The 24,666-nt window shown below is 41.8% G+C and overlaps 1 protein-coding gene across 1 annotated transcript; it reads left to right on the top strand.

The window, feature by feature from the left end:
* Positions 1 to 938: 938 nt before the first annotated feature.
* On the top strand, positions 939 to 13,937 carry Hrg (histidine rich glycoprotein). The gene is given in 8 exon segments (XM_048346994.1): positions 939 to 1,263; positions 1,266 to 1,384; positions 4,624 to 4,737; positions 5,790 to 5,880; positions 6,411 to 6,577; positions 7,521 to 7,601; positions 10,461 to 10,562; positions 13,044 to 13,937. Coding segments are annotated over 8 exon segments (1,713 nt in total). The 5' UTR covers positions 939 to 1,079; the 3' UTR covers positions 13,899 to 13,937.
* Positions 13,938 to 24,666: the final 10,729 nt, after the last annotated feature.

Here is a 24,666-nt window from a genome sequence, read left to right as displayed (position 1 = left end):
CAGCACCCAGGTCCCAAGTTCAAGCCCCAGGACTGGTTACAAAAAAAAAAAAGACCAAAAAATGAAGAAGTAAAAGCATGCTGCATCTCTTAAAAGAAGGAGAGAGGGAGAGGGAGAGGGAGAGGGAGAGGGAGGAGAGAGGAGAGAGAGAGAGAGAGAGAGAGAGAGAGAGAGAGAGAGGAGAGAGAGAGAAACAAAGGAAGGAATGAAGGAAAGATGTTAGTATAAGGGAGTGTTACTACTGCTGTATTGGACGGGATTGCTGAGGATTTGGCTAATTCATTCTTTCTTGCTAATTTCATGTGTTTTCCTGAGTGCATGGTTCAAATTACATTCAGGAATGCTACACAGACTTGTGGTCCCCTATTTCCTCATTCCAGTATACCTCAAGTTCCATCACTGCTTCCATCATTCCCTGACACTAGTGTTTTGTTCCCCCACTTAACTCCATACCCAGCTGTCACACAATAAAAAAGTAACAGCCAGGATTAGAAATACAGATTGGTCTGCGGGGTCACCACCTTTTCAGCATCCAATTCTACCTGAAGTCAGTTCTTCTTATGTTCACTGTTGAACATGTCGCCTTTCTTAGATGATGCAGTTGCATTCAACTGAGCAATTTATTTATTTATTTATTTATTTATTTTTTGCCAATCCTGGGGATTGCACTCAGGGCCTGAAGCACTGTCCCTGGCTTCTTCTTGCTCAAGGCTAGCACTCTGCCACTTGAGCCACAGCGCCACTTCTGGCCGTTTTCTGTATATGTGGTGCTGGGGAATCGAACCCAGGGCCTCATATATAGGAGGCAAGTACTCTTGCCACTAAGCCATATCCCCAGCCCTCAACTGAGCAATTTTAGAGTGGTCCAGATATCCCACCAAGACGGCAGATGGGAGAAATTTCTCCAGCCCCCACAGGGAGTGGATCTGCTGCTTAATAGAAGTAGCCAGATTTGTACCTGTCATAGTTTCACCCTCACACCAATGGTGAGTCTAAACTTTTGTCCCCAGGGCCCACTAATCATTTACAGCCTATTTGGTGGCCATTTGAACCTGAGGTCAAGGTGAACATACCTCGTTATGAAACAGAAATGTACAAAGACTTTGTTTTGTCAATATTGTGTGTGTATGTGTGTATTGAGAAACACCTGTATAAAATTCTCTGATATGATAGTCCATAGCTTGCGATGGTATAACACAATGAAAGTGCTCACCATAGCATTGCTTCTCTACTCCATACTCCAGTGCTTGTGTGCTGTGAATCCATCAACTGCAATGACACTGAGCCTGTGGCAGAGAAAGTGCTGGACCTGATCAATAAAGGGCGCTGGAAAGGCTATCTTTTCCAATTGCTGCGGGTTGCTGATGCCTACTTGGACAAAGAGGTGAGAACTCACCCATGGCAGAGCTGAGTTGGGAGGCCATGGTACCAGGGACAAAGGGGATTCTAGGCCCTGACTGGCCTCTTTGCATAATGAATAGCTTTTGGTCTAGGTTTGATTGTTTAGTTTCTAAGAGTGCTCTTCATTGTTCTTCTTTTCTTCAAGTTAGTTCGCTATTGGCATGTTCTCAAATATGAACCAATGTCTAAATCCTTAGGCACTGGACAGTACTTCTGCTGAGCCTACTTGAATGCTAGGTATTTCAAAAGAAAAACTAGAATTAATGGAGGGACATGCCCTCAAAAAATATTAGTCTGCTTACACACATAGGCAAACTATATAAGATTGGATGGATGCCTTCAGTGATTTAGTACATAGGCTAGAAATTGGGAGCAACTTAATGACAGAAAATTTGTTAAGATTGGAGGAGAAAAAGTTTCAATTAGATTTTGAAAAATAGGAGGTCTGGAGTAAGACATTGAAGGTAAATTCTAACCACATATCCCTAGGAGGGTAGCAAGTAAGAAAGGCAGGTGGTTTGGGAGAGTAATTGAATAAGCAAATTAGAGGGGTATTGGCTCTGAAAAGGCTATCCTTGAATGTGATGTTGTAAGAAAAAACAGAGGGCTTATCTTTATTATGGGGGTATTTTTAAAAATACTTTAAGTTACAGGCTGGGACTATGGCCTAGTGGCAAGAGTGCTTGCCTTGTATACATGAATCCCTTGGTATAATTACCCAGCACCACATATATAGAAAACAGCCAGAAGTGGCGCTGTGGCTCAAGTGGCAGAGTGCTAGCCTTGAGCAAAAAGAAGCCAGGGATAGTGCTCAGGCCCTGAGTTCAAGCCCCAGGACTGGCAAAAAAAAAAAAAAAAAAAAAACAACTTTAGTGGGCTGGGGATATGGCCTAGTGGCAAGAGTGCTTGCCTGGTATACATGAGGCCCTGGGTTCAATTCTCCAGCACCACATATACAGAAAACGGCCAGAAGTGGCGCTGTGGCTCAAGTGGCAGAGTGCTAGCCTTGAGCAAAAAGAAGCCAGGGACAGTGCTCAGGCCCTGAGTCCAAGCCCCAGGACTGGCCAAAAAAAAACCAACAACTTTTAAGTTACAAAGGGGTTCAATTCAACATATCAATTTATTTATATACATATAGTGAGCTTATCTTCAAGCCAAACAACCCTAGTTCCTTCACTTAGATTCACATTTATTTACTCCCTTATTTAATTATTTTTGTGCTGGTCCTGGGGCTTGAACTCAGGACCTGGGAATTCCCTGTCTCTGAGCTTCCTTTGCTCAAGGTGGGTGCTCTCCCACCTGAGCAACAGCTCTACTTGGAGTTTTTTTTTCTTTCCTTTTTTTTTTGTAGTTTATTGGATGTAAAAGTATAATGGACTTAGCTTAGAATTGCAATCCTCAGATCTCAGACTCCTAAGTAACTAGGATTGCAGGCAGGAGCCACTGGTGCCTGGCAGAATGCATGCCTATTGAGAGTACATTTGATAGGCTGACAGAGATCATCAAAGGATGCTGAAGAAAACCTCAGCTTTCTCAAAATCATCATCATCATCTGTTTTCTCTTTGGTGCAATGATGAAATGAGGGAGGCTAGACCATGGATTACTGAAAAGGACAAGCAAAGCAGTTTACCCTCTAAAGTATTAAAAAAAAAAAAAGGATATACTGCAGAATTCAGAGAATAGGTGTGCAGAAATTTGAAATTCAATGAACAATTTATTGATCACAGCACTCCTTCTCTTATGTGTAGGACACAAAACAAATAGGCACAGTAATACGCTAGTAATTCTGAGTGGCAATACGGATCATGGGTTAGAGGACTGAGAGAGGAGCGCAGTGCCTGGGGAAATAAGGAGGGATGAAGGCTAGTGACAAGGACACAAAGTAGGAAGCTATTCCATGCATCTGGGAATGAGGAAAAGAGGGCTAGACCCAGCAGTAGACATTCAAGCTGTGAGAATGGAAAATAAATATGAGAAACATTTCAAAGGTAGATTGATTCGATAGTGTGGTTTCTGGATAGTCAAAGAAAAGAAAGAAATCAAAGTTTATTTGCATTTTTGAGCCAGAACCCAAAGCAATAATTATGTAAGGACCACTGACAAAAACAAGGAAAGTTGAGAGACAGCTGGTTTGCAAGAGAAGGGAGTAGTTTTAGATCTGAGCAAGTTGAAATCAAGGTAGGAAATGTGAATTTAGGAATAGAAATGGTGAGCACTGTCAGCTACAAACACAGATTGGAAACTGTGATGTGATTGGCATCACTTGGATTTGTTGTACCTTCAACACCTCTACTCAAATCAAACTATGCTGCTTACTGATAGCCTTTTAAAGCTCATTGACAGAGGCAACATCACAACCAGTTAACAAGAGCATTTGCAAATCATCATTGAAGCTATTTATTTTTTTTAAAAATAGATCAAATTACACAAAGATGGGACATCCTCAAAGATCTGAAAATGAGTAGAAATTGTATTTAGGAAATAGATTGCTGCCAGGTGTGATGGTATGTGATAGTCCCAGCACTTAGAGGCTGAGGTAGAAGTTCCAGGGCAGCCTAGGCTACAAAGTGAGACCCTGTTTTTTAAAAAGGTGGGGGGTGGGAGAAGGAGGGAAGAAAAGGGGGAGGAAGGGAACAATAAGGGGAGGGAAGGAGGGAGGAATTACTTTCATTAAAAAAAAAAAATAGGAGCTGGGAATACGGCCTAGTGGTAAAGTGCTCGCCTCGTATACATGAAGCCTGGGTTCGATTCCTCAGCACCACATATATAGAAAAAAAAGTCGGAAGTGGAGCTGTGGCTCAAGAGGTAGAGTGCTAGCCTTGAGCAAAAAGAAGCCAGGGACAGTGCTCAGGCCCTGAGTCCACGCCCCAGGACTGGCAACAAAAACAAAACAAATAAAACAAAACAAAACAAAAAATACTCTCTGGTCTAGCTGGGTGCCAGTAGCCCATGCCTATCATCTTAGCTACTCATGAGGCTAAGATCTGAGGATTGCAGTTCAAAGCCAGCCTAGGCTGGAAAGTTACTCAGAAAAAGCCAGAAGTGGCTCAAGTGGTAAAGCACTAGCCTTGAGCAAAAGATGCCCAGAGACAGGTCCCAGGGCCATGTTCAAGCCTCAGGACTGGAACACACACACACACACACACACACACACACACACAAAAAAAAAAATTCTGGTCTCCTACATCCTACTCACCTGTTGTTTCTTTTGTATTCCTCAGGAATCTGCGACTGTCTATTACTTAGTCTTAGATGTGAAAGAATCTGACTGCTGGGTCCTATCCAGGAAACACTGGGATGACTGTGCCCCTGCTTCTAGAAGGCCCACGGATATCGTAGTAACTGGGTATCCTTCCTTTCCTCTTATTCGTATCTTGTATCTGCTCTGCTCACTAAGGAAATGGCATGTCTGGACTAGAAGAAGAATAAGAGCAATTTAGGCCTTGAGATTGCTGAAGATAATGTTGACCTTGAGTAATATTGTCTTGTGAGTGATTCCTAGGAATCCAGTTCAGTGTAGGTCAGCAGGACTTTTGGTCCATTGGGATAGCATGTCCAGCTGTGAGTCCTCAGGCAAATTACCAAACACTCCTAGATTTCAGTCTCCTCTGTGTAAATCATAAAATAATAGAAGGGATTGGAATAGATGGACTCTAAGGTCCTTCATGGCCCTAACAGTCTATGAACTCATAATTGTGTCCTGTGTGTCCCAGCAGCAGGCATGGCCAAGGGGATTCGTTGCAGTGAGAAATCGTGTCTGGCTGTACATTTTGGATATGAGATGCCAACTTGTCTGCCACAGATAAAGAACACAAAAATGACAAAGCGCAGATACAACATCTAGCATCTCATTCACAAAGCATGAGAGGTTTGCATACAAGGAGTCTTAGTGCTTTATCCCAAAATGTTTAGGATATATGATCCACCTAGAAGAGTTTCTCCCTAGGCCCAGGAGAGTTTTGAGTGCTGAGGCTGTGCTACAAACACATAGAAACAGACTAAGGAAATGCAGAGTTAGAGAAGGGGCTTGATGAAAGAAACCCCAAGGGCATTATAGGTAGGAGTATTTGGGGGCATGGGGACTTGAACTCAGGGCCTGGCTTATGTCCTTCAGCTTTTTGGCTCAAGGTTGGTGACTACCACTTGAGCCACAACTCTGCTTCCAGCTCTTTGGTGGTTAATTGGAGATAAGCGTCACTTGGGCTTTCCTGTTCAAAGTAGTTTCAAATCGTGACTTTCAGATTTCAGCCTCCTGAATAGCTAGGATTACAGGCATGAGCCACCAGTACAAGGCTTAGGTGAGAATATTTTTCTTCCCTTATATGATTCTACACATGCAACCTGAGGAAGGCTATAATGCAATAACGCAAAATCCACTTCTTCGCAGGTGATTGGACAGTGTAAGGTAAAAGCTACAAAACACTCAGATGAACCTCAGGCACTACGTGTGAATGACTATAACTGCACCACAAGTTCAGGTATGGTAATCTGTAAAAATTGAAAATTACCTTCTGATTAATATAAAACCAAATCATATAGTGAAATTCATAGTATAATACCATGATGTACATCAGAAAGCATCCATCCCCTTGTGATCTCCATTATTATTCACTGTCCTGAGAGAGAATAGGAGGAAACTTTCCCCTTGTAGGTGTCTAGGTGTCTTTAAATAAATTCAATATTATCAGAGGTAGTGTGGCATCACTGTAGAGACAGTTCTAGAGTGAGGTTTGCTTGAATTTAAATCCCACTAATCATTTACTAGTTGTGTGGTTTGATGAGCAAGTTATATGTGTATATTGTATCGCATGTATTGTGGATAATCTCATTTCATAACCTCAAGGCTATAAAATACAATTTACAAAGCTTTCTATTTTAGAGATGTAATAACTGAGAAGGTAAATGTCGTTAATTGCACCATTACACTTGCTTGGAGTGTATTGAGTCTCAGCTTGGATATGGTCATTTCTGATCTTGTATCCATGACATCATCATCTTCTTTCTCTAGTTGCTTCAGCACTGAGCAATAACAAAGACAGTCCTGTACTCTTCGATTTCTTTGAAGATACTGAAGTCTACAGAAAACAAGCTGACAAAGCCCTTGATGAGTACCAAAAGCAGAACCATGACTTTTCCTCTTTCAGAGTGGAACAAGTAGAGCGAGTTGCCAGAGTGGTGAGGCTCCATTAATGTCTCCTTCTGGAGACAGAGGCCCAGGTTCTAACTGGGCAGCCATGGACTAAGTGGCATGCTCTCTCCATCTGCTGTACAATTGAAATTCCTTTGAAGCTTCATAGATGTGCAAATGAGTTCCTTGTCTTCTACAAGTTTTTTATTTTTTGAGGAGTTGAAAGATGCATTGAGGAAGGGGTGGATATCTCACAGAGAGGGAGTAAATCTAAAGGGAAAGACAAGAACCTATTAGGGTTCCATGAGTTATTTAAAACCATCCAACTTTGACCTTGTTATGTCTGATAGAAAATTGAGGCTCAGAGAAAGGACCTCACTACACACACTGGTGCAGCTGGAGCTAGTTTCCTGTCTCACAGTCCCAGGACTCAGGGCCTCCCTTCCTTCCATGGGAATTTTGTAGGGTAGCTGGCTGGTGCTTGCTATCCAGTTTGAATATACAAGCTATATAAATTCTGGTGCATGAAAGCAGTAGAATGCTTACAGTATAGTTAATATAAAGAATATCTGGAAACTATATAAATTGGACCATAGTGAAGAGAAAAAGCAGGTAACATAATAATGCTTACCATATGAGGCCATTTATATGAAATACTTAAATCTATGTGGTTCTATATGTAAGAAAAGGCTAGAAGGAGAAACATCAAACTCCAGATATTTACTCCTCTGAGAAGAGGCTTGAGTAGAGTAAGGGTGATGGTTTACATTATATTTGATTGTATCTGGATAGTGGAACCTTTCAATGAAATGATATTCCCTGTATCACTATGTGACACATTTTTAAAAGTCAGAAACTGGAAGAAAAATGGCATGTATTGATGATTAATTCTCATAGTACTTTATAATAAACCGGATGGTACAGATATACACTGCTTTTCCTTTAAATGTTTTCTCTCCTGAAACTCTGTTGATCCCATCTCTTCTAGAGAGAGGAGGAGAAAGAACCAATTACTATGTGGACTTCTCTGCAAGGAACTGCTCCACACATGCTTTCCCTAGACAACCTAAAGTGAGTATAAGAAATGGCTGGGAAAGCTGGGTGCTGGGGCACCCTAGCTACTTAGGAGGCTCAAGAGACCTGAGGACTGAGGTTCATAATAAGCCCCAGAAGGTCCTTGAGACTCTGTTTCCAATTATTCACTAAAAATGGAAATGGAATGCGAGCTCCAGTGGTAGACTGACCACACTGAGCAAAATGGCTAAGGGACAGAACTCAGGTCCTCAGTTCAAGTCTCAGGATTCACACACACACACACACACACACACACACACACACACACACACACAGAATCTGTGAACTATGAAATATCTAGAAAAATACTTCCTGATGGTACTTTTCTAACTGTTTTCCATGTATATTAGTTATTAACACACTAATGTGTTAATAAGTTAATTACTGACTTACCAGTTATCAACACTAATGTGTTGATTAGTTAACACATTAGTTAATTAACACATTGATGTTAATAACTAATATATATGTAATATCATCTTTCTCTCCCTGATTTGTAGATGGGGAAACTAGGCAAAGCAAAGTTCAGTAAATCATATAATTAAAATTTTAGACTATATATACATATATATACACACATATGTATATGTTCCTATATACCTAAAATTGAGTTTGTGATCCATGAGGATTAAAGGCTCACTAAAACTACTAAGCATTGTATGGAGACCTTAGATGCCAGGCAGTTCTCATCAATTCCTCTTCCATAGTGATGCCTGCAGGGATACCTGGTGACCAGTGAGGAGATAACTGAGGTCCAGCAGAGGAAAGGAAGTTCAAAACCAAGCTGAGATTATTTCTTCTCATGCCAAATCCAGCAGGATTTCTCCTCTAATCGCTTACAAATTGATCCATGCACCTACTGAGGCATGCTGACCTACAATTTAGAAATCACACCTCTCTACATGTTATTGTCTGGAAAGAGCCTAATGACACCCTCACTCAGAAGGAGAAGCAAGCTAGGTGTTGGTGGGCTCACGTCTGTAATCTTAGCTACTCAAGAGGCTGAAACGTGAGGATAATAACTCAGAGCCTGCCCATGAAGGAAAGGCCATGAGAATCATCTCCAATTAACTATCAAAAAGTTGGAAGTGGAGCTGTGACTCAAAAGTAGAGTGCTAGCCTTGAAGGGGTTAGGGGTTGGGGGGAACCCACACACAGCACCTGACTCTTAGTTCAAATGAGAGGATAGGCACAAAAATAAATAGATAGATGATAGATAGATAGATAGATAGATAGATAGATAGATAGATAGATAGATGAGAAAGCAATTGTTTGCTCTACTTCTCTGGAACAAGGGGTTTAACTACCTTTAGCTAGAAAGTTAGAACATGAAATTTTAATTCTGATTTCAAGTCTGGGCTTCTCTGAGGTTTAGTAGTAAATCCTCCCTCATTGAATGGGAAGAAGTTGTTTGTTTCCATCTCTGACTGTTCAAATATTCAACCTGGACCAGTTCTAGATTCCTGATGAAAGGTCGCCAGAAAAAAACAAAAACAAAAACAAAAACAAAAACCACTTCCTCCTCCAGCTCTAGCCCTAACAAGATCTGTTGTTTGGGTGGTGAGCTAGACCAATGGTAGAACTGGGACAGCCAGAGAAGAGAAGGCTCCAGGCTGTGTTTTCCAGCTTTAGCTCATTGCATTAAGCCCTCTCACAATCTGGGTATCCATAGTATTATACATATTTTGCAACGGCTGAATTCAGGAATTTAGTATAACTCTTCTAAACTCTACCATTAGTAAGTGGTAAAGCAGGATTAACATTGGTCTGTCTGGCTCTGAAATTGTACTTAGAGCCTCAATCCTCATCAGTCTGTTGTTGTTGTTTACTTTTTCTTTTTTTAAAGAAGAGTTTTCGGGCTGGGAATATGGCCTAGTGATAGTGCTCACCTTGTATACATGAAGCCCTGGGTTCGATTCCTCAGCACCACATGTATAGAAAAAGCCAGAAGTGGTGCTGTGGCTCAAGTGGCAGAGTGCTAGCCTTGAGTAAAAAAAGAAGCCAGGGACAGTGCTCAGGCCCTGAGTTCAAGCCCCAGGGCTGGCAAAAAAAAAAAATCATCACAAGGGGCTAGGAATATGGCCTAGTGGCAAGAGTGCTTAAAGAAGAGTTTTCTTCCTGTCCTTTGATGGCTGGATTTAGGGGCCTCTGGAACACAGGAATGGCAAACCATTGTAGCCTTTATACTTAGGGTGAACAGGGTTCATGCAAACTCATGCTTGCACTAGCTTTTTCTTCCCAACACTCTCAAAGGTCCAGTTAAAGTTACACATTCTCTCTAGTCCTAGGCAACCCAGGTCTTCAGTGTAGAAGCATTTTCATATATATATATAATCAAACTGAATTACAGAGAGGTTATATTTTCATACATTAGGCATTGGATACATTTCTTGTACTGTTTGTTACCTCGTCCCTCATTCCCCCCTCCCCTCTCCCCCTATTCCTTCCCCCCCCCCATGAGTTGTTCAGTTCATTTACACCAAACAGTTTTGCAAGTATTGCTTTTGTAGTTGTTTGTCTTTTTTTTACCCTGTGTCTCTCGATTTTGGTATTCCTAGAAGCATTTTCTTTCTAGGTCAAAGCAGCAATGGTTCCTCCTCATTTCACATGGGAAAGCCCAGTGCACCGGCACCACTCATGTTACAGAACCTCAGCAGCCTGTATATTTCCTTTCCAGAATGTCTAGAAGCTCATTACTCTCCTTAAGAACCTTCATCACACAAATACATACACGCATGCACTGCACACCACAGGCATGCATGCATGCACATACAGAGAGAGAGAGAAAGCGAGAGAGAGAGAGAGAGAGAGAGAGAGAGAGAGAGAGAGAATAATAGGCTCCTTTCTCTCCTGTAGGTCTTTGGTTTCTGCAGAGCACTTTTGTCCTATGATGTAGAAGCCTCTGACTTGGAAACCCCAGAACACCTTGATGTGAACTGTGAAGTCTTCAGCTTTGAGGTGAGTTACTGAGAATTCTTTCTTTTTCTCTTTCTTTCTTCCTCCCTTCCTTCCTTCCTTCCTTCCTTCCTTCCTTCCTTCCTTCCTTCCTTCCTTCCTTCCTTTCTTTTTCTTTCTCCTTCCTTCTTTTTTGGCCAGTCCTGGGCCTTGGACTCAGGGCCTGAGCACTGTCCCTGGCTTCTTTTTGCTCAAGGCTAGCACTCTGCCACTTGAGCCACAGCGCCACTTCTGGCCATTTTCTATATATGTGGTGCTGGGGAATTGAACCCAGGGTTTCATGTATGCGAGGCAAGCACTCTTGCCACTAGGCCATATTCCCAGCCCTTCCTTCCTTCTTTCTCTGCATACTTTTTTGTTTGCCCATCCTGGGCTTGAACTCAGGTCCTAGGTGCCTGAGACTCTGTGTTTAAGGCTAGTGCTCTATCACTTGAGCTACAGCTCCACTTCCAGATTCGTCTGAATAATTTATTTGAGATAATAGTCTCACAGATTTCCCTGTCTGAGTTGGCTTTGAACCATGATCCTCAGATCTTGGTGTTCTGAGTAGCTAGGATTACAAGTATGAGCCACCGGCACCTAGCTGGAGTATTCTTTCTTATGAGCAATGCCAGACTAAATAATAGGTTCACATATTTCATGTGTGTATAGTGTGTACGTGTGTGTGTGTGTGTGTGTGTGTGTGTGTGTGTGTGTGTGTATAAGACAGACCGGGGGAAGTGGAGGGAGGAAGAAAGGGAGGTAAAGAGGGAGAGAGGGTGGGTGAGAGGGAGAGAGAGTAGGCGTCTAGGAAAAGAAGTACAATTACTACTATGGCACCAGAAAGTATGATCTTTTTTCTAAAAGTTAGGAAGGAGTAAGTTTTGAGAGAAATAAATGCTGGGCTCAAGTCATTTATGCCTGCCTGGAGATTCCATCTCCAATTAGCTAGTAAAATGCTACAGAAAAAGTAAAGCTGTGATAAGTTGACTAATTTATGGTCCTTGCAATCAGAACTCCAGCACTAAGATTTCTTCTTAGCTTTCATTAGTAGATATGGAGCTAGAGGGAATGAATTTGCCTCACATTTATCATGCAAAATTCCATAAATAAGATATATAAACTAATATTTTACATCTATCCCAGAAATCTTTATGCTACTTTGTAAGTGAGCAAAAAGGTATTCTTCACAGTTTTTTATATCAGAAAAAAAGCAAGAGAAAAGAAGAGATAGGCTTTGCCACCATAAACATGTTTCTATAGATATTTTTAAGGTTAAATCTGTTGAACATAGCAGTACATACTTGTAATCCCAGCATTCAAGATAGAAGTCTTGTGAGTTTGAGACCAGCCTGAGCTGCATAGGGAGACTCTGTCCCAAAAGACTAAGTAAAGCAAGGGAAAAAAAAAAAAAAAAAAGGTTAAAGTCTGAACAAGGAACAAGGAGAGACAAGAGGCTCTTCTAGAAGTTTGTCTTCTAGCAATAAGGAATGTTGCCAATCACCAGAGGCTCATGTCAATAATTCTAGCTACTCAATAGGCTAAAATCTAAGAATCACAGTTCATAGTAATCCCTGCGAAAAGGTCCATGAGACTTTTATCTCTAGTTATTCCCTGAAAAGCTACTAAGTAGAGTCATGATTCAAGTAGTAAAGTAGCAGTCATGTGTGAAAAGACTAAACCATAGTGCCCAGGTCCTGTGTTCAAGCCCCAGTACTCAAACACACACACGCACACACACACACACACACACACACACACACACACACACACATACACACACACAATGTTTAATCGGTATACTTCAGGATTCCATGGGGAATGCACAATGTAAAACACTAGTTTAGCAAATACTAGTCTGCAGAGAGGTGTCATTGCATATTGTAGTTTCACCTGCTTAGGTTGAAATGAAAACAGTTGTCTACGGCCATACCACCCTGAACGCGCCCGATCTCATCTGAAATGAAAACAGTCAGGATAACTAAATTTTTCATAGTGCAACATATATTCCATCCAAAAGATAAATCTTGGGCTGGGGATATAGCCTAGTGGCAAGAGTGCCTGCCTCGGATACACGAGGCCCTAGGTTCAATTCCCCAGCACCACATATACAGAAAACGGCCAGAAGCGGCGCTGTGGCTCAAGTGGCAGAGTGCTAGCCTTGAGCGGGAAGAAGCCAGGGACAGTGCTCAGGCCCTGAGTCCAAGGCCCAGGACTGGCAAAAAAAAAAAAAAAAAAAAAAAAAAGAAAACAAAAGATAAATCTTTATTCTGATATCAACTTTCTGATTGTTGTCAAAATGTTATTCCTCTTGCAAAATAATTATAGTTTTTGTATGTATTTGAAATATTGACATGGGCAGATAAAATGTGTGACCTTGTTTGGTATCCTACTTTTTAAATTGATCTGTGAAATCCAGAAGTCTGGGAGCCTTTGGTTAATCAAACTAAACATCTAACTTTTTGTGTTACATGACGGGATTCACCGCTCTGTGTCCTTTTCCAGGAGTGTGGAAATGTCAGTGCTGTGCGACCACTTCCAGGCCATCCACATCACTTTGGTGGGCATAAGCATCCTCATGCCGGCAAACATTCCTTTAAGCCGGGTGGATCCCTCCATCATCAGCATCCCCCTGGCCCACATAAGTATGGGTGCCTGACTCCCCCAGAAGAACATGATAACTCAAGCGGAACACCACGTCGAGAAGGACTTCCTCCACCATCGCCCCCGAGAGGGCCAAAATGTCATCACTTTCCTTTTGACACCAAGGGCACCCACATGCCCCCTCATAATCAGAGCTCCAGTAAGCTCCATGAACCAAGTCCCCACGGACCCCATCCCCACGGACACTGTCCCCACAGACCCCATCCCCATGGACCCCATCCCCATGGACACCACCCCCACGGACCCCATCCCCACGGACACCACCCCCACGGACCCCATCCTCATGGACACCGCTCCCACGGACCCCATCCTCACGGACCCCATAACCACAGACACCTTCCCCATGACCAGGATGATTTCCATGACCATGGACCCTGTGACCCACCACCTTATAGGCAAGGTTCCCGTGGTCACCATCCCCATGGCCATGGCCCACCACACGGTCACTCAGGAGAAGGAAATGAGGGTAAAGGAAACTTTCCTTTCCATCGGAGACAGGTTGGGTCTGTCTACCGACTCCATCCCCTGAACAGCAATGAAGTTCTTCCTCCTCCTGAAGCCAACTTCCCCAGTTTCTCGACCTCAGATTGCAAATGTCACTCACAGCCCAAGATTCAACCCTTTCCTCAATTAGCCTCTGAATCATGTCCAGGGAAGTTCAGGAGTGAGTTTTCACACGTTGCTAAGTTTTTTTGAATACACATCTTCAAAATAAAATCTCATTCCTTGAAGAGGAAAAAAAAAAGAAAAACATTGTGAAGTAGAATCATAGATAAAAAGTGAGACATAATTGTCCAAAAAGACATGTACTTGTTACCTGACTTATGTAACTGTAACCCTTCTGCATATCACCTGCATAATAACAATTTTTAAATCAAGAAAAAAATGAGCTATAATAAACGAAAATTCCAGTTATTTTAACCATCTTTTCATACTAAGCAGAGGGGCAAAATGTGGATGGGGAGGAAGATCTCTCGCTGGCATGACTCTGAGACAATCTCGTCTTCAGAATTTTCTTCTTTCATGAAGTCCTCTAAATACTAAAAGTCTCTTCTTACACATGCTAGGCAAGTATGTCTTATTATTAAAAGGGCTATTACAAAAGTGAGTGATCAAATCGTTTCCTCATGGCTATTTTTACTTGTCTAAGTTCCTTTTGGAAAAAAATAATTTCTCAATTCAAATGGGAAGAAAATGAAGCTCTGGCTGTACATTCTTTTTAAGTTGCTGGCATGAATCATACCCATAATACCCAAGAAATATCACCCTTCTGCTCATTTTTTTTGTTTTTTTTTTCTTTTTTCTTTGTTTCTCTTTTTGTGCTGGTACTGGAACTTGAACTCAGGGCCTCACACTTTCGCTTAACTATTTTGCTCGACTGGTGCTCTACCACTTGAGCCACACTTCCACTTCTGGCTTTTTTTATGAGGTAATTGGATGTAATGGATTTGTCTTCTTTGGCTGGCTTCAAACTATGATGTTTAAATCTCAGCCTCCTAAGTACCTAAGTGTACAGGTGTGAACCAACAGCATCCACTGAAATACCAATTTTTCTAGAACAGATTATTTTCCATTTCAGCTTGCCATTCTACTGAGCTACTGAGAAGTGAATTGCAGTCCTTCTTGGAGACTCTCTTTAGGAACATACCATACAGAGTTCTGGAATCTCACATTACCAAGTGTTTGGGTGGACAGGAGAAAGAGGTTTGATTTTTGAACATTGGCTTACTAGGTCTCCTGTACTGAAGAATTCACTGCCTGTTCCTCTCTCTCTCTCTCTCTCTCTCTCTCTCTCTCTCTCTCTCTCTCTTCTCTCTCTCTCTCTCTCTCTCTCTCTCTCTCTCTCTCTCTCTCTCTCTCTCTCTCTCTCTCTCTGAGGCTGGGTTAGTTACTACTTTTGTATTAAACTAGGAATATCTCTGTAAGACCACCAAAGAAGTGACTACTGCCATTCACCACATGCCTCTTCCCTCCCAGGGATCTTGATGCCTTCCACACTACATTTCCAGAAAGCAGAGCAGAATTCCCTAACTCCAGCTCTCAGACTCCACTGAACTTCATATCTCCTCTTTCAAGCTAAGGACTCAGGACTTGTTTGCTTTATTCATTCATGGTTCCCAAAAAGACTTTTCCTCCACAGTCAAATTAGATTTCCTTCCCTTTCTTTCCGAATCAGAACGCAAGCATTTAGAAACAGGCTAGTAAGACTTCAGACTCTTGCCACCTTTCTAGCCACAATAGTGATTAGTTCCCTGAATACTGAATAACCAATGAGACACAATCATTGACTCATCAGACCAGATACAGTAACCAGTCAGAACAATTACTAGCCATAAACACTTGTGGCCATGCTGGTGGGCAGCACATGTACGTTACACATTCTTCCACAGAGTCAGGGACAGGGGGTTAAGTGCTTCTATGCAGAGATGAGAAAGACAAAATCCAGGGAGAACAATAAAAGCAAAATGATTAAATTATCTAAATTTATTTTAATTTCTTTTTTTTTGCCAGTCATGGAACTTAAACTCAGGTCCTGGGCACTGTCCTTTCATACTTAGCTAGTGTTTTGCCATTTTGAGTCACAGAGCCACTTCTACTAAATTTAATTCAATGTGACCATGAGACAGTTGGGTGGAGCATTTTTCTTGACAATTCATTTCCCAGCAGATTATTTCTTCAAACTACTTAAGGCTGCATTTACAACAAGAATGTGTCAGGGTTGGAGGTGTGACCCAGTAAAATGTCAGCCAGTAAGTGGAAGCATTGCAAACCAACTTCTTAGACCAAAAAAACAAAACAAAACAAAACCTTAGTAATGATAATAGAATGTATCATCATCCAAATGTTAACAATAATGGAAGCATTTGTCTTGATATCTCATAGTCACAGTGGTCACCAGCTCTATTTCCAAGTACTTTTGTCCATCTGTTCTCTGGTGATGTTTCCAGTCCTACTGATCCTTTAGCATTTGAGGTTACTCAAATCTAAAAAACAGAGACAATGCAATACAATAGCTCAGGAAGGCATTCAAGAGTATGCAAGATAATTAACTAAATCATTGGATAACTTCCACAAATAAAGATAAGGGAAAGAGAAAGCCCTTTTGAGTTTTAGTTGACTGTTTTCTATGAACCCACACATTTCTCCTGTGCTCATTTACCTTATATAGGACTAGCATGTGGTGTACATATTTCAAACAACAAACTGGAAAAACTGAGTTTCTGTACCAACATAATCTCACAGAGGTAGAGGTGTGTGTGTGTGTGTGTGTGTGTGTGTGTGTGTGTGTGTGTGTAGCCAGTCTTACAGATGTAACCTAACTGTGAAACTAAAAATTTCCTTATTGAGGAACTGTGAATGTGGCTTAGCAGTAAAGTGCTTGCTTTGCATACATGAAGCCTTGGGTTCAATTCCTCAGCACCACATAAACAGAAAAGGCTGGAAGTGGTGCTGTGGTAGAGTGCTAGCCTTGAGCAAAAAGAAGGCAGGGACAGTGCTGAGTCCAAACCCCAGAAACTAGCCAAAAACTTTCCTTATTGACTTAAAGTTAGAAAATGGCAAAGGATGGAAACATGGTATGTTGCTGTATGGAAAGCTCTGCAAGGTTCTCTAAAAGGAAACTGCCACCTGTTTCAGGCAGAAAAAGTATACTGTGGGGAGAGCAGACTGCTAGTCTGTATGAAATGGAGGCTTGTAGAGAGAGAAGGGAAGGAAAAAAAAAGAGGGGACTTGTGTTGAGCTGTATTATATAGGGAAAGGTGGGAGGTGGGACCACAGTGGATGTGGAAGTGATCTCAGAGCCTGGGGAGCCTCCTCTCCAAGAGAGTTATGACTGGAGTGGTTTAGGAAATGACCTCAGCAGATGTGGAAGTGACCTCAAAGTCTGGGGTCCTTTGCTTACTCACAGTCAGGTGATTGACAGTCAAGATTACTAGTTTCAGGCAGATGAAGAGATAGGGGGAGAGGCTCAAAAGCCTTCATATTCTTTACCTTGCTTTTTTATAACTGTCTTGAGCTTAAAAATATTTTACTTAAAAACAATCTTTTGCAGATGAACTTACAACTAAGTAAAAGTTGTGACTTGAGGATTGACTCCTGCCATATTCCCCCAGGTCAAGCACACCAGGTGGGCACTCACCTCCTTATCCACAGGTAGGTCATTTTGTCCTTGGTTTAGCTGAAAGCCCCTCACCCCATGTGCAGCATTCCAATCTGGGCCTGGCCAAGGACACCACCCTTGACCACCCAAGAGACCATAGCTTATTTTTTATCCTCTGCTTCCTTATTAAAACCCAAATAAGCCCACCCTAACTAAAATCCAGTCCCTTATACAACCCCCAAACCCGTGGGAAGGTTGGTGCCCCTTGCTGGCAATAAACAGTCCTTGCCTGTTGAGAATCAAGTCCAGTCTATTCCTTTTCTGTTTTCCTCCATTTTCCTAACAATGACTGACCAGATTTAACTACCCACATCCTGTATTTTAAAGTTTAAGTTTAACTGACTGACATTTAAATGGATTGGAACTGTTATAAAGTGTGATGGTCTTTGTTTCCAAGCTTTTTCGTCTTCCTGTAACTTCAGCTTCTCTCCTTCCATCTCCTTTCTCTCCATGTTCTTTGGTTTCTGTGTAGGTTTTAAGTTAATACATAGCAAATAGCTCTTGTGTTTTTAACTGCTTTAAGTCTATTTAAATGTAAGGTGAACATTCCTTTGGTGGAAATATTTGTGTGTATTTAAAGACTCACTACTCTCATTCAAGAATGATTTGTTGCACAATTAACACATCCCTACCATCACTACATAAACCTCTTGAAGGAATAACTCCTACCTTGTTCCTCCAGGTCAAGCAAATCACCTGGTGTGGTTCTCCCTGCTCGCCTGCAGGCTGGCAATTCAGACCTGGGCTCAGTGAAAGTCCCCTTCACCCCAGGCAGGACATTACACTCTAGACCTAACTGAAAAGCCTCCAAAGGTAAAGCAACTTTCCTTGTCTTGTAAATATGGTCACAGGAACCAGCAAACAACCTTGTTTGAACATCAGCACTGACAATGGCAGGCTGGCAAACACACTGGGGCCACATTCTCTTTCTTACTTCTCTCTCCTTTTCCCACCTAAATATCCTAAATGGGAACAGTTAGATAGCATACCCAAAACAAATTAGCCCTTTTTTTGTCTTTGGGACTTGGGCACTAATCCATTCCTTGTCTCTTTCCTGAGTTTACTCACTTCAGAATCTGGATTTTAATTTCTCCCTAAGGCAAAACTCCTTTAGGAAGTGGCTATAGGCTCCTTGGAGGACCCCCTCCCACCCCTAACCCTCTGTAGGCCGTGGAGATTGATACCCACCTAGGAAGACACAAAAGCCACATGGTGTGTTTTCATGTGACCTCCACTATCTCACCAAGCTTTACCAAAATTGCCTTAAAGGTTTTCTGTTCTGGTTATCTTGTTTGGTGCTGCCTGTTTTTCTAGCATTAACCACGTGGTTCTAAACTTAGGGCCAATTTTCATTTTTTAAAATCTAAGTGCACCTTAAAAATTTTGTGCATGGGTTGGGAATGGGTCTTAGTGATAGAGTGCTTGCCTAGCATGCATAAAGGCCTGGGTTTGGTTGCTCAGTACCACATAAACAGATAAAGCCAGAAATGGCACTGTGGATCAAGTAGTAGAGTGCTAGCCTTGAGCAAAAGAAGCTCAGGGACAGTGCCCAGGCCCTAAGTTCAAGCCCCAGGACTGGCAAAAAAGGAAGGAAGGAAGGAAGGAAGGAAGGAAGGAAGGAAGGAAGGAAGGAAGGAAGGAAGGAAGGAAGGAAGGAAGGAAGGAAGAAAGGAAAAAGGGAAGGAGGAAACTCTTGTGTACAAGTGTATGTGTGTGAACATATTCAAAGTAATCTCATTGTAATACATGAAAACTGTCATCATGGTGTAAAAATTATTGGCTTTTTGACTGCAATTGTAACTAATGTGAACCTTATGTTAAAGAGTTAATTATCAAGTGTGCTGCTTGTTAAAAGGGAGGAAGACAGTTCGAGTATGTAGGAGATGCATCTCGAAAGATAGAGCTTATGAGTAAAGTTGGTATGTATTTGAGTTGGCTGTGATTTAAATAAGATCAAGATTAATACACTGATGCAAAACCGGCATCCTATTTTTATGTCCTCTATGAAAGAAATTTTTTTTGTAAACTAAAGTTCATTTAGATGTTTATGTCAAGGTCCTTCAAATGAACACCTTTTAACTCAAATGCCATTTTTCCCTGTTTGATATGTAAGCTGCCTTGGATATAGAGCTAAAAGGACACCAACTCCTACATTCTGCATTATAATCACAAAGGCCTAATTACACCTACAGTGTCTTTTTTAAATTTTATCTTTATTGAAAAGGTGATGAGCAGGGGTTACAGTTACATAAGTAAAGTGATGATTACATTTGTTTTTAAAGAATGTTACCTGACCTACAATGTTTTAACCTCAATTAGTATTGTAAAATGTTATCTACAATTAAGAATAACTATATTTCTATTCGATCTCCTTCTTGCTTCAATTGGGACCAAGAGGCAACCTGGGGATCACAGTTCAAAGCTAGCCCAGGCAGAAAAATCCATGTGAGACTATCACCTCTAAATAGCCAGCAGAATTCTGGAAGTGGTGCTATGGCAGAATTCTGAAAGTAATGCTGTGGTTCAAAGTGGTAGAGTACTAGCCTTGAGCTTAAGTGGTTAGGTACAGTGCCCAGGCCTTGAGCTCAAAACCTGTGACTGACAAAAGAGACTGGGACAACCCATCCCAACAATGAGCACCAAGACAAAGCTTGTCCTAGAGTAAGAAGGGATGGTGTCACATCCTGAATGGAGTCACTCTGCACTCACTCTGTCAAAATTAACCAGAACCAGGAGATCAAAATAAAATAGTTAATAAGCATGCCCACCTGATGTCCATACCTGTCTTTCTCCTAACTGGACAGGAACTTATAGTAAGCCTTAGTCTCAGGGCAGTTTGTTTCCACACCTTCCTGGGTGCCATCCATCTCTATAATCCAGACATCTACCAAGACCTACTACAGGGCCCTTAACTACTCCAATCCAGCCCCAGCTTCTAACTGCTTATTCTTCACCAGTCCACCATGCTTTCCCTACCCAAACATTAGAAACCCTAGATACTCCTTTCTTGCCCCAAGTTCAGTTACATGGAAATTCCTCCTTCCCTGTAATGTGCTACAACTGGGCTTGTGCTCCAAATGGAACTTTTCTTTTTTTTCTTTTTTTTTTTTTTGCCAGTCCTGGGGCTTGGACTCAGGGCCTGAGCACTGTCACTAGCTTCTTTTTGCTCAATGCTAGCACTCTGCCACTTGAGCCACAGCGCCACTTCTGGCCATTTTCTGTGTATGTGGTGCTGGGGAATTGAACCCAGGGTCTCATGTATACGAGGCAAGCTCTCTTGCCACCAGGCCATATCCCCAGCCCCATCAAATGGAACTTTTCTGTCTTGTTCCCAGGGTGTATTTTCCTGTGTCATTCATATCTACTGGTCCTGCCACCTTGTCAGTCTTTTGCCTGATTTCACCTATATCAAGAGTTTCTCTTTAGCAGGATAACATCCCCCCACTTAGGACACTACCTGGGAGCAAGTCAAGGACATTCTATTACTGCAGGCAAGCAGAGGCTTTACTCATGCCACCCTGCTTCACCCAGCACAGATCTGGACTGTGAAGACCTCATCTCCAGTGACTCCTCAATGCCCCCATGTCAGCAAGAAGTAGGTAGAAAAGACAACTGCCAGCCTCGTTCCAGGTCTCCCCTCCCAGCCCAATTTTTATGTACCAAAGACTCAGTATGAAGGGCTTACCTCTCCCCTTTTGGCCCAATCATTTTATATATCTAAAGATGGAATATAAAGGATTGGATCCTGCCTTATTCCCCCAGGTCAAGCAAAACACCAGGTGTGCGCTCACCTCCTGGCCCGTAGGCAGGCCACTCAGACCTAGGCTCAGCTGAAAGTCCTCATCACCTCAGGCAGGCCATTGTGCTCTGGACCTGACTGAAAGTAGCCACCCCTAGCCCCCAAGTAACTACAGCCTGATTTTCATTCCTTTGTTCCCTTGACTCATATAGGTGGGACCCCCAATGCAGTCCCTTGTACAACCTCCATACCCTCGGGAAAGTCTGTGCCCCTTGCTGGCAATAAATGGTTGAAGCCTACTGGTAATTGAGTCCTGTCTATTTTTTTTCCAGTCTCCTCATTTTCCTAACACCTTTTTTGCAAATAAACTTTAAGAACTTTATCTAGCTGAGATTAGAAGTAAGTTTTCTCTCATCCTGGAATATTATTCATACTGGTTGCATTTCAGAATTATGAAACAACTCCAGTTTATATAGTTATAAGTATTTTGAGGGTAATGCTTTTGTGTTCCTGTCTTGGGGCTTGAATTCAGGGCGTAGGCATTGTCCTGAGTTATTATGCTTAAGGATAGTGCACTACCATTTTGAGCCATGATCTCTCTTCCAGCTTTTTGTTGATTAGTTGGAGATAAAAGTCATAGACTGGGCTGGGAATATGGCCTAGTGGCAAGAGAGCTTGCCTCGTATACATGAAGCCCTGGGTTCAATTCCCCAGTACCACATATATGGAAAACGGCCAGAAGTGGCACTGTGGCTCAAGTGGCAGAGTGCTAGCCTTGAGCAAAAGGAAGCCAGGGACAGTGCTCAGGCCCTGAGTCCAAGCCTGGCAAAAACAAAACAAACAAACAAACAAAAAACAGGGGATCAGTTAAGCTCTCCTCCCATCACTCATCATTGTACTGTAAACTGACTGAACTGAAATTCCTTTGTACAACTACTTAAAGATAATTTAAAGAAAAGTAAAACACACCCCCTCATGCCCCCTTACCGACCCCTCAACCCTCCACCCCAACCAAAACAGGAGGAGAAAAAGGCTATTTAAAGTCTGTTTTCCCCTTTGAGATGTTACATTTTTTTTAAAAGGCTCCTTACGATTTGTAAACAGACAGAAAGAATCCTGCATTTTAGATAGACCTCAGAGTCTTACCAAGAGCTGCTGTCTAAAATTGGGAGTTGCTAGGCAGCATGACCTCATGTATTCTCCTAGCTCAGAATGTATAAAAGTTACAATAGGTATCATCAGTTTGAGTATTTTCCTGTGGGAAACATGACATGTTTCTTTCTTTTTCATCTTTTCATCTTTACCTTATTACAGTAAAATAAGTCCTTGCTAAAACTAAAAAATAAATAAATAAATAAATAAATAAATAAATAAATTTTGGGTGGGGAGCCAGTGGTTCATGTCCACAATCCTAGCTGAGATCTGAGGGTTTCAGTTTGAAGCTAGGTAGGGCAGAAAAGCCCATGAGACTCTTGTCTCCAATTAATGATCAACAAAATAAAACAATGAAAATCACAAGTGGAGGTGTGGCTCAAGTGGTAAAACATTAGCCTTGATAAAAAAATAAACATAAAACAAACAAACAAAAAAACCCTAAGGGACAGTGCCCAGGCCTTGAATTCAAGTCTCAGAGCTGGCATAAATAACAACAACAATGAGGATGATAATAATTACTATAACTTTAATCATCCTCACACCAAATCACATTTCTTCCTTCTTATTACTTTTGTACTATCAGCCTGATCTCCATCTCAGAAGACACTCAATGGAGGCCCTTCCTGAAAATTAGCTGATACAGGGCCTTTTGAAATAGGCAGCTGCAATTGGTAACAGCAGCTCCTCCCTTGAAGCAATATCCTGTTTGTACAGCTCAACCAAACCTGGTAACAACTGACACCCACCCCCCAAAATAATGCAACCCCCACCTATCCCACACATTCCACATGAATCCAACCTGTACAGACAAATTGTAGTCCTCACTAGCTGCTGCTTTCAGCCCATGTGGTAGCCTGTCAGGTTACTGACATTAAACTTCTTTCTTTGTATGTGACCACGGGAGTGATTTTCTTGGGGAAGCCCTTCACTAACTGTACCTTCTTTCTTATTATATACTGCCAATATCTGTTGCTGAGTCTTCACTTGAATCTCTCCAGAGGATGAGCCTTGACAGCTCTTTTACAAGTCCTCCTGGACATGCATCATCACTTGCTTCCTCACTCTACTCCATCTTCCATCTCTGCTCCTTCCTCATTCTCAGTCTAAAAATGTACCCAAATCTCTTTTACCCTTAAATTTCTTCCTAGGTTCACACCTTCTTACAGTTAAGTTCTACTTTCTCCTATTATCATACATGAAAAATGAGTAAATCAGAGATTCTTTTTTTTTCCCTTGTGCTTATACTGGGGCTTGAACTCAGGTCCCCATGGCTAGTAATCTAAAACTTAAGGCATACCTCCACTTCCAGCATTTTGCTAGTTAATTGAGATAAGAATTTTTTGGAGGGAAGAAAGAAGAACAGACTAACATCTTCCAAGAAGAAATATATTTATTGCTTGCATTATAAAAATGTAATCCCTCTGTACATCATCTTTATAGTAACATTTAGAAAAAGAAAATAAGGAATTGGGAATGTGGCTTAGTGGTAGACTGCTTGCCTAGCATGCATGAAGCTCTGGGTTTAATTCCTCAGTACCACATAAACAGAAGAGGCCGGAAGTGGTACCATGGCTCAAATGGTAAAGTGCTAGCTTTGAGCGCAAAGAAGCTCAGGGTCCTGAGTTCAAGCCCTAGGACTGGCAAAAAATTAAAAAGAATAGAAAGTAAAGAAGAAAAAAGTAAGTTAAAGAAATGAAAAAAAAGAATTTCTTGGATGTATCTGCCCAGGCTGGCTTCAAAATATGATCCTCAGAACTCAGCCTCCTGAGGCATGAGCCACTGGCAGCCCACAAAATATTTGTACCAGGCTGGGAATATGGCCTAGTGGCAAGAGTGCTTGCCTTGTATACATGAAGCCATGGGTTCGATTCCCCAGCACCACATATATAGAAAAGGCCAGAGGTGGCGCTGTGGCTCAAGTGGCAGAGTGCTAGCCTTGAGCAAAAAGAAGCCAGGGACAGTGCTCAGGCCCTGAGTCCCAAGCCCCAGGACTGGCCAAAAAAAAAAAAATTGTACCTATTCTATCTAATGTTACATACAATGCATAAGAACTAATTACTAGGGCTTGAACATGTCAACTCATTCACTTCTCCAAATCTAAACTTCATTCTTCTGATTTGCATTTTACAAATGAAGAAGACAAGCTGGAAATGTTATGTGAATGTGACTTGTAAGCACACACACACACACACACACACACATTTATATTTATTCACACACAGGCACAGAGACACAGTATACATTCCTGCCCACATGTAATTATACCCACTTACTCAAACATGCCTATACTCCTGTGCCCATGCAGAGCCACGTAAGTTAAAATACAGGGCTAGATACGACTCCAAGATGGACTAATAGCTGAGCACACATCCCTGACACTCAAGACCACCATGTGGCCAACATTGAGCCTT

This window comes from Perognathus longimembris, chromosome 5, assembly GCF_023159225.1.
Source record: "Perognathus longimembris pacificus isolate PPM17 chromosome 5, ASM2315922v1, whole genome shotgun sequence".
In the NCBI taxonomy this organism is placed as follows: domain Eukaryota; kingdom Metazoa; phylum Chordata; class Mammalia; order Rodentia; family Heteromyidae; genus Perognathus; species Perognathus longimembris.
This window is presented reverse-complemented; position numbering and strand designations above follow the sequence as displayed.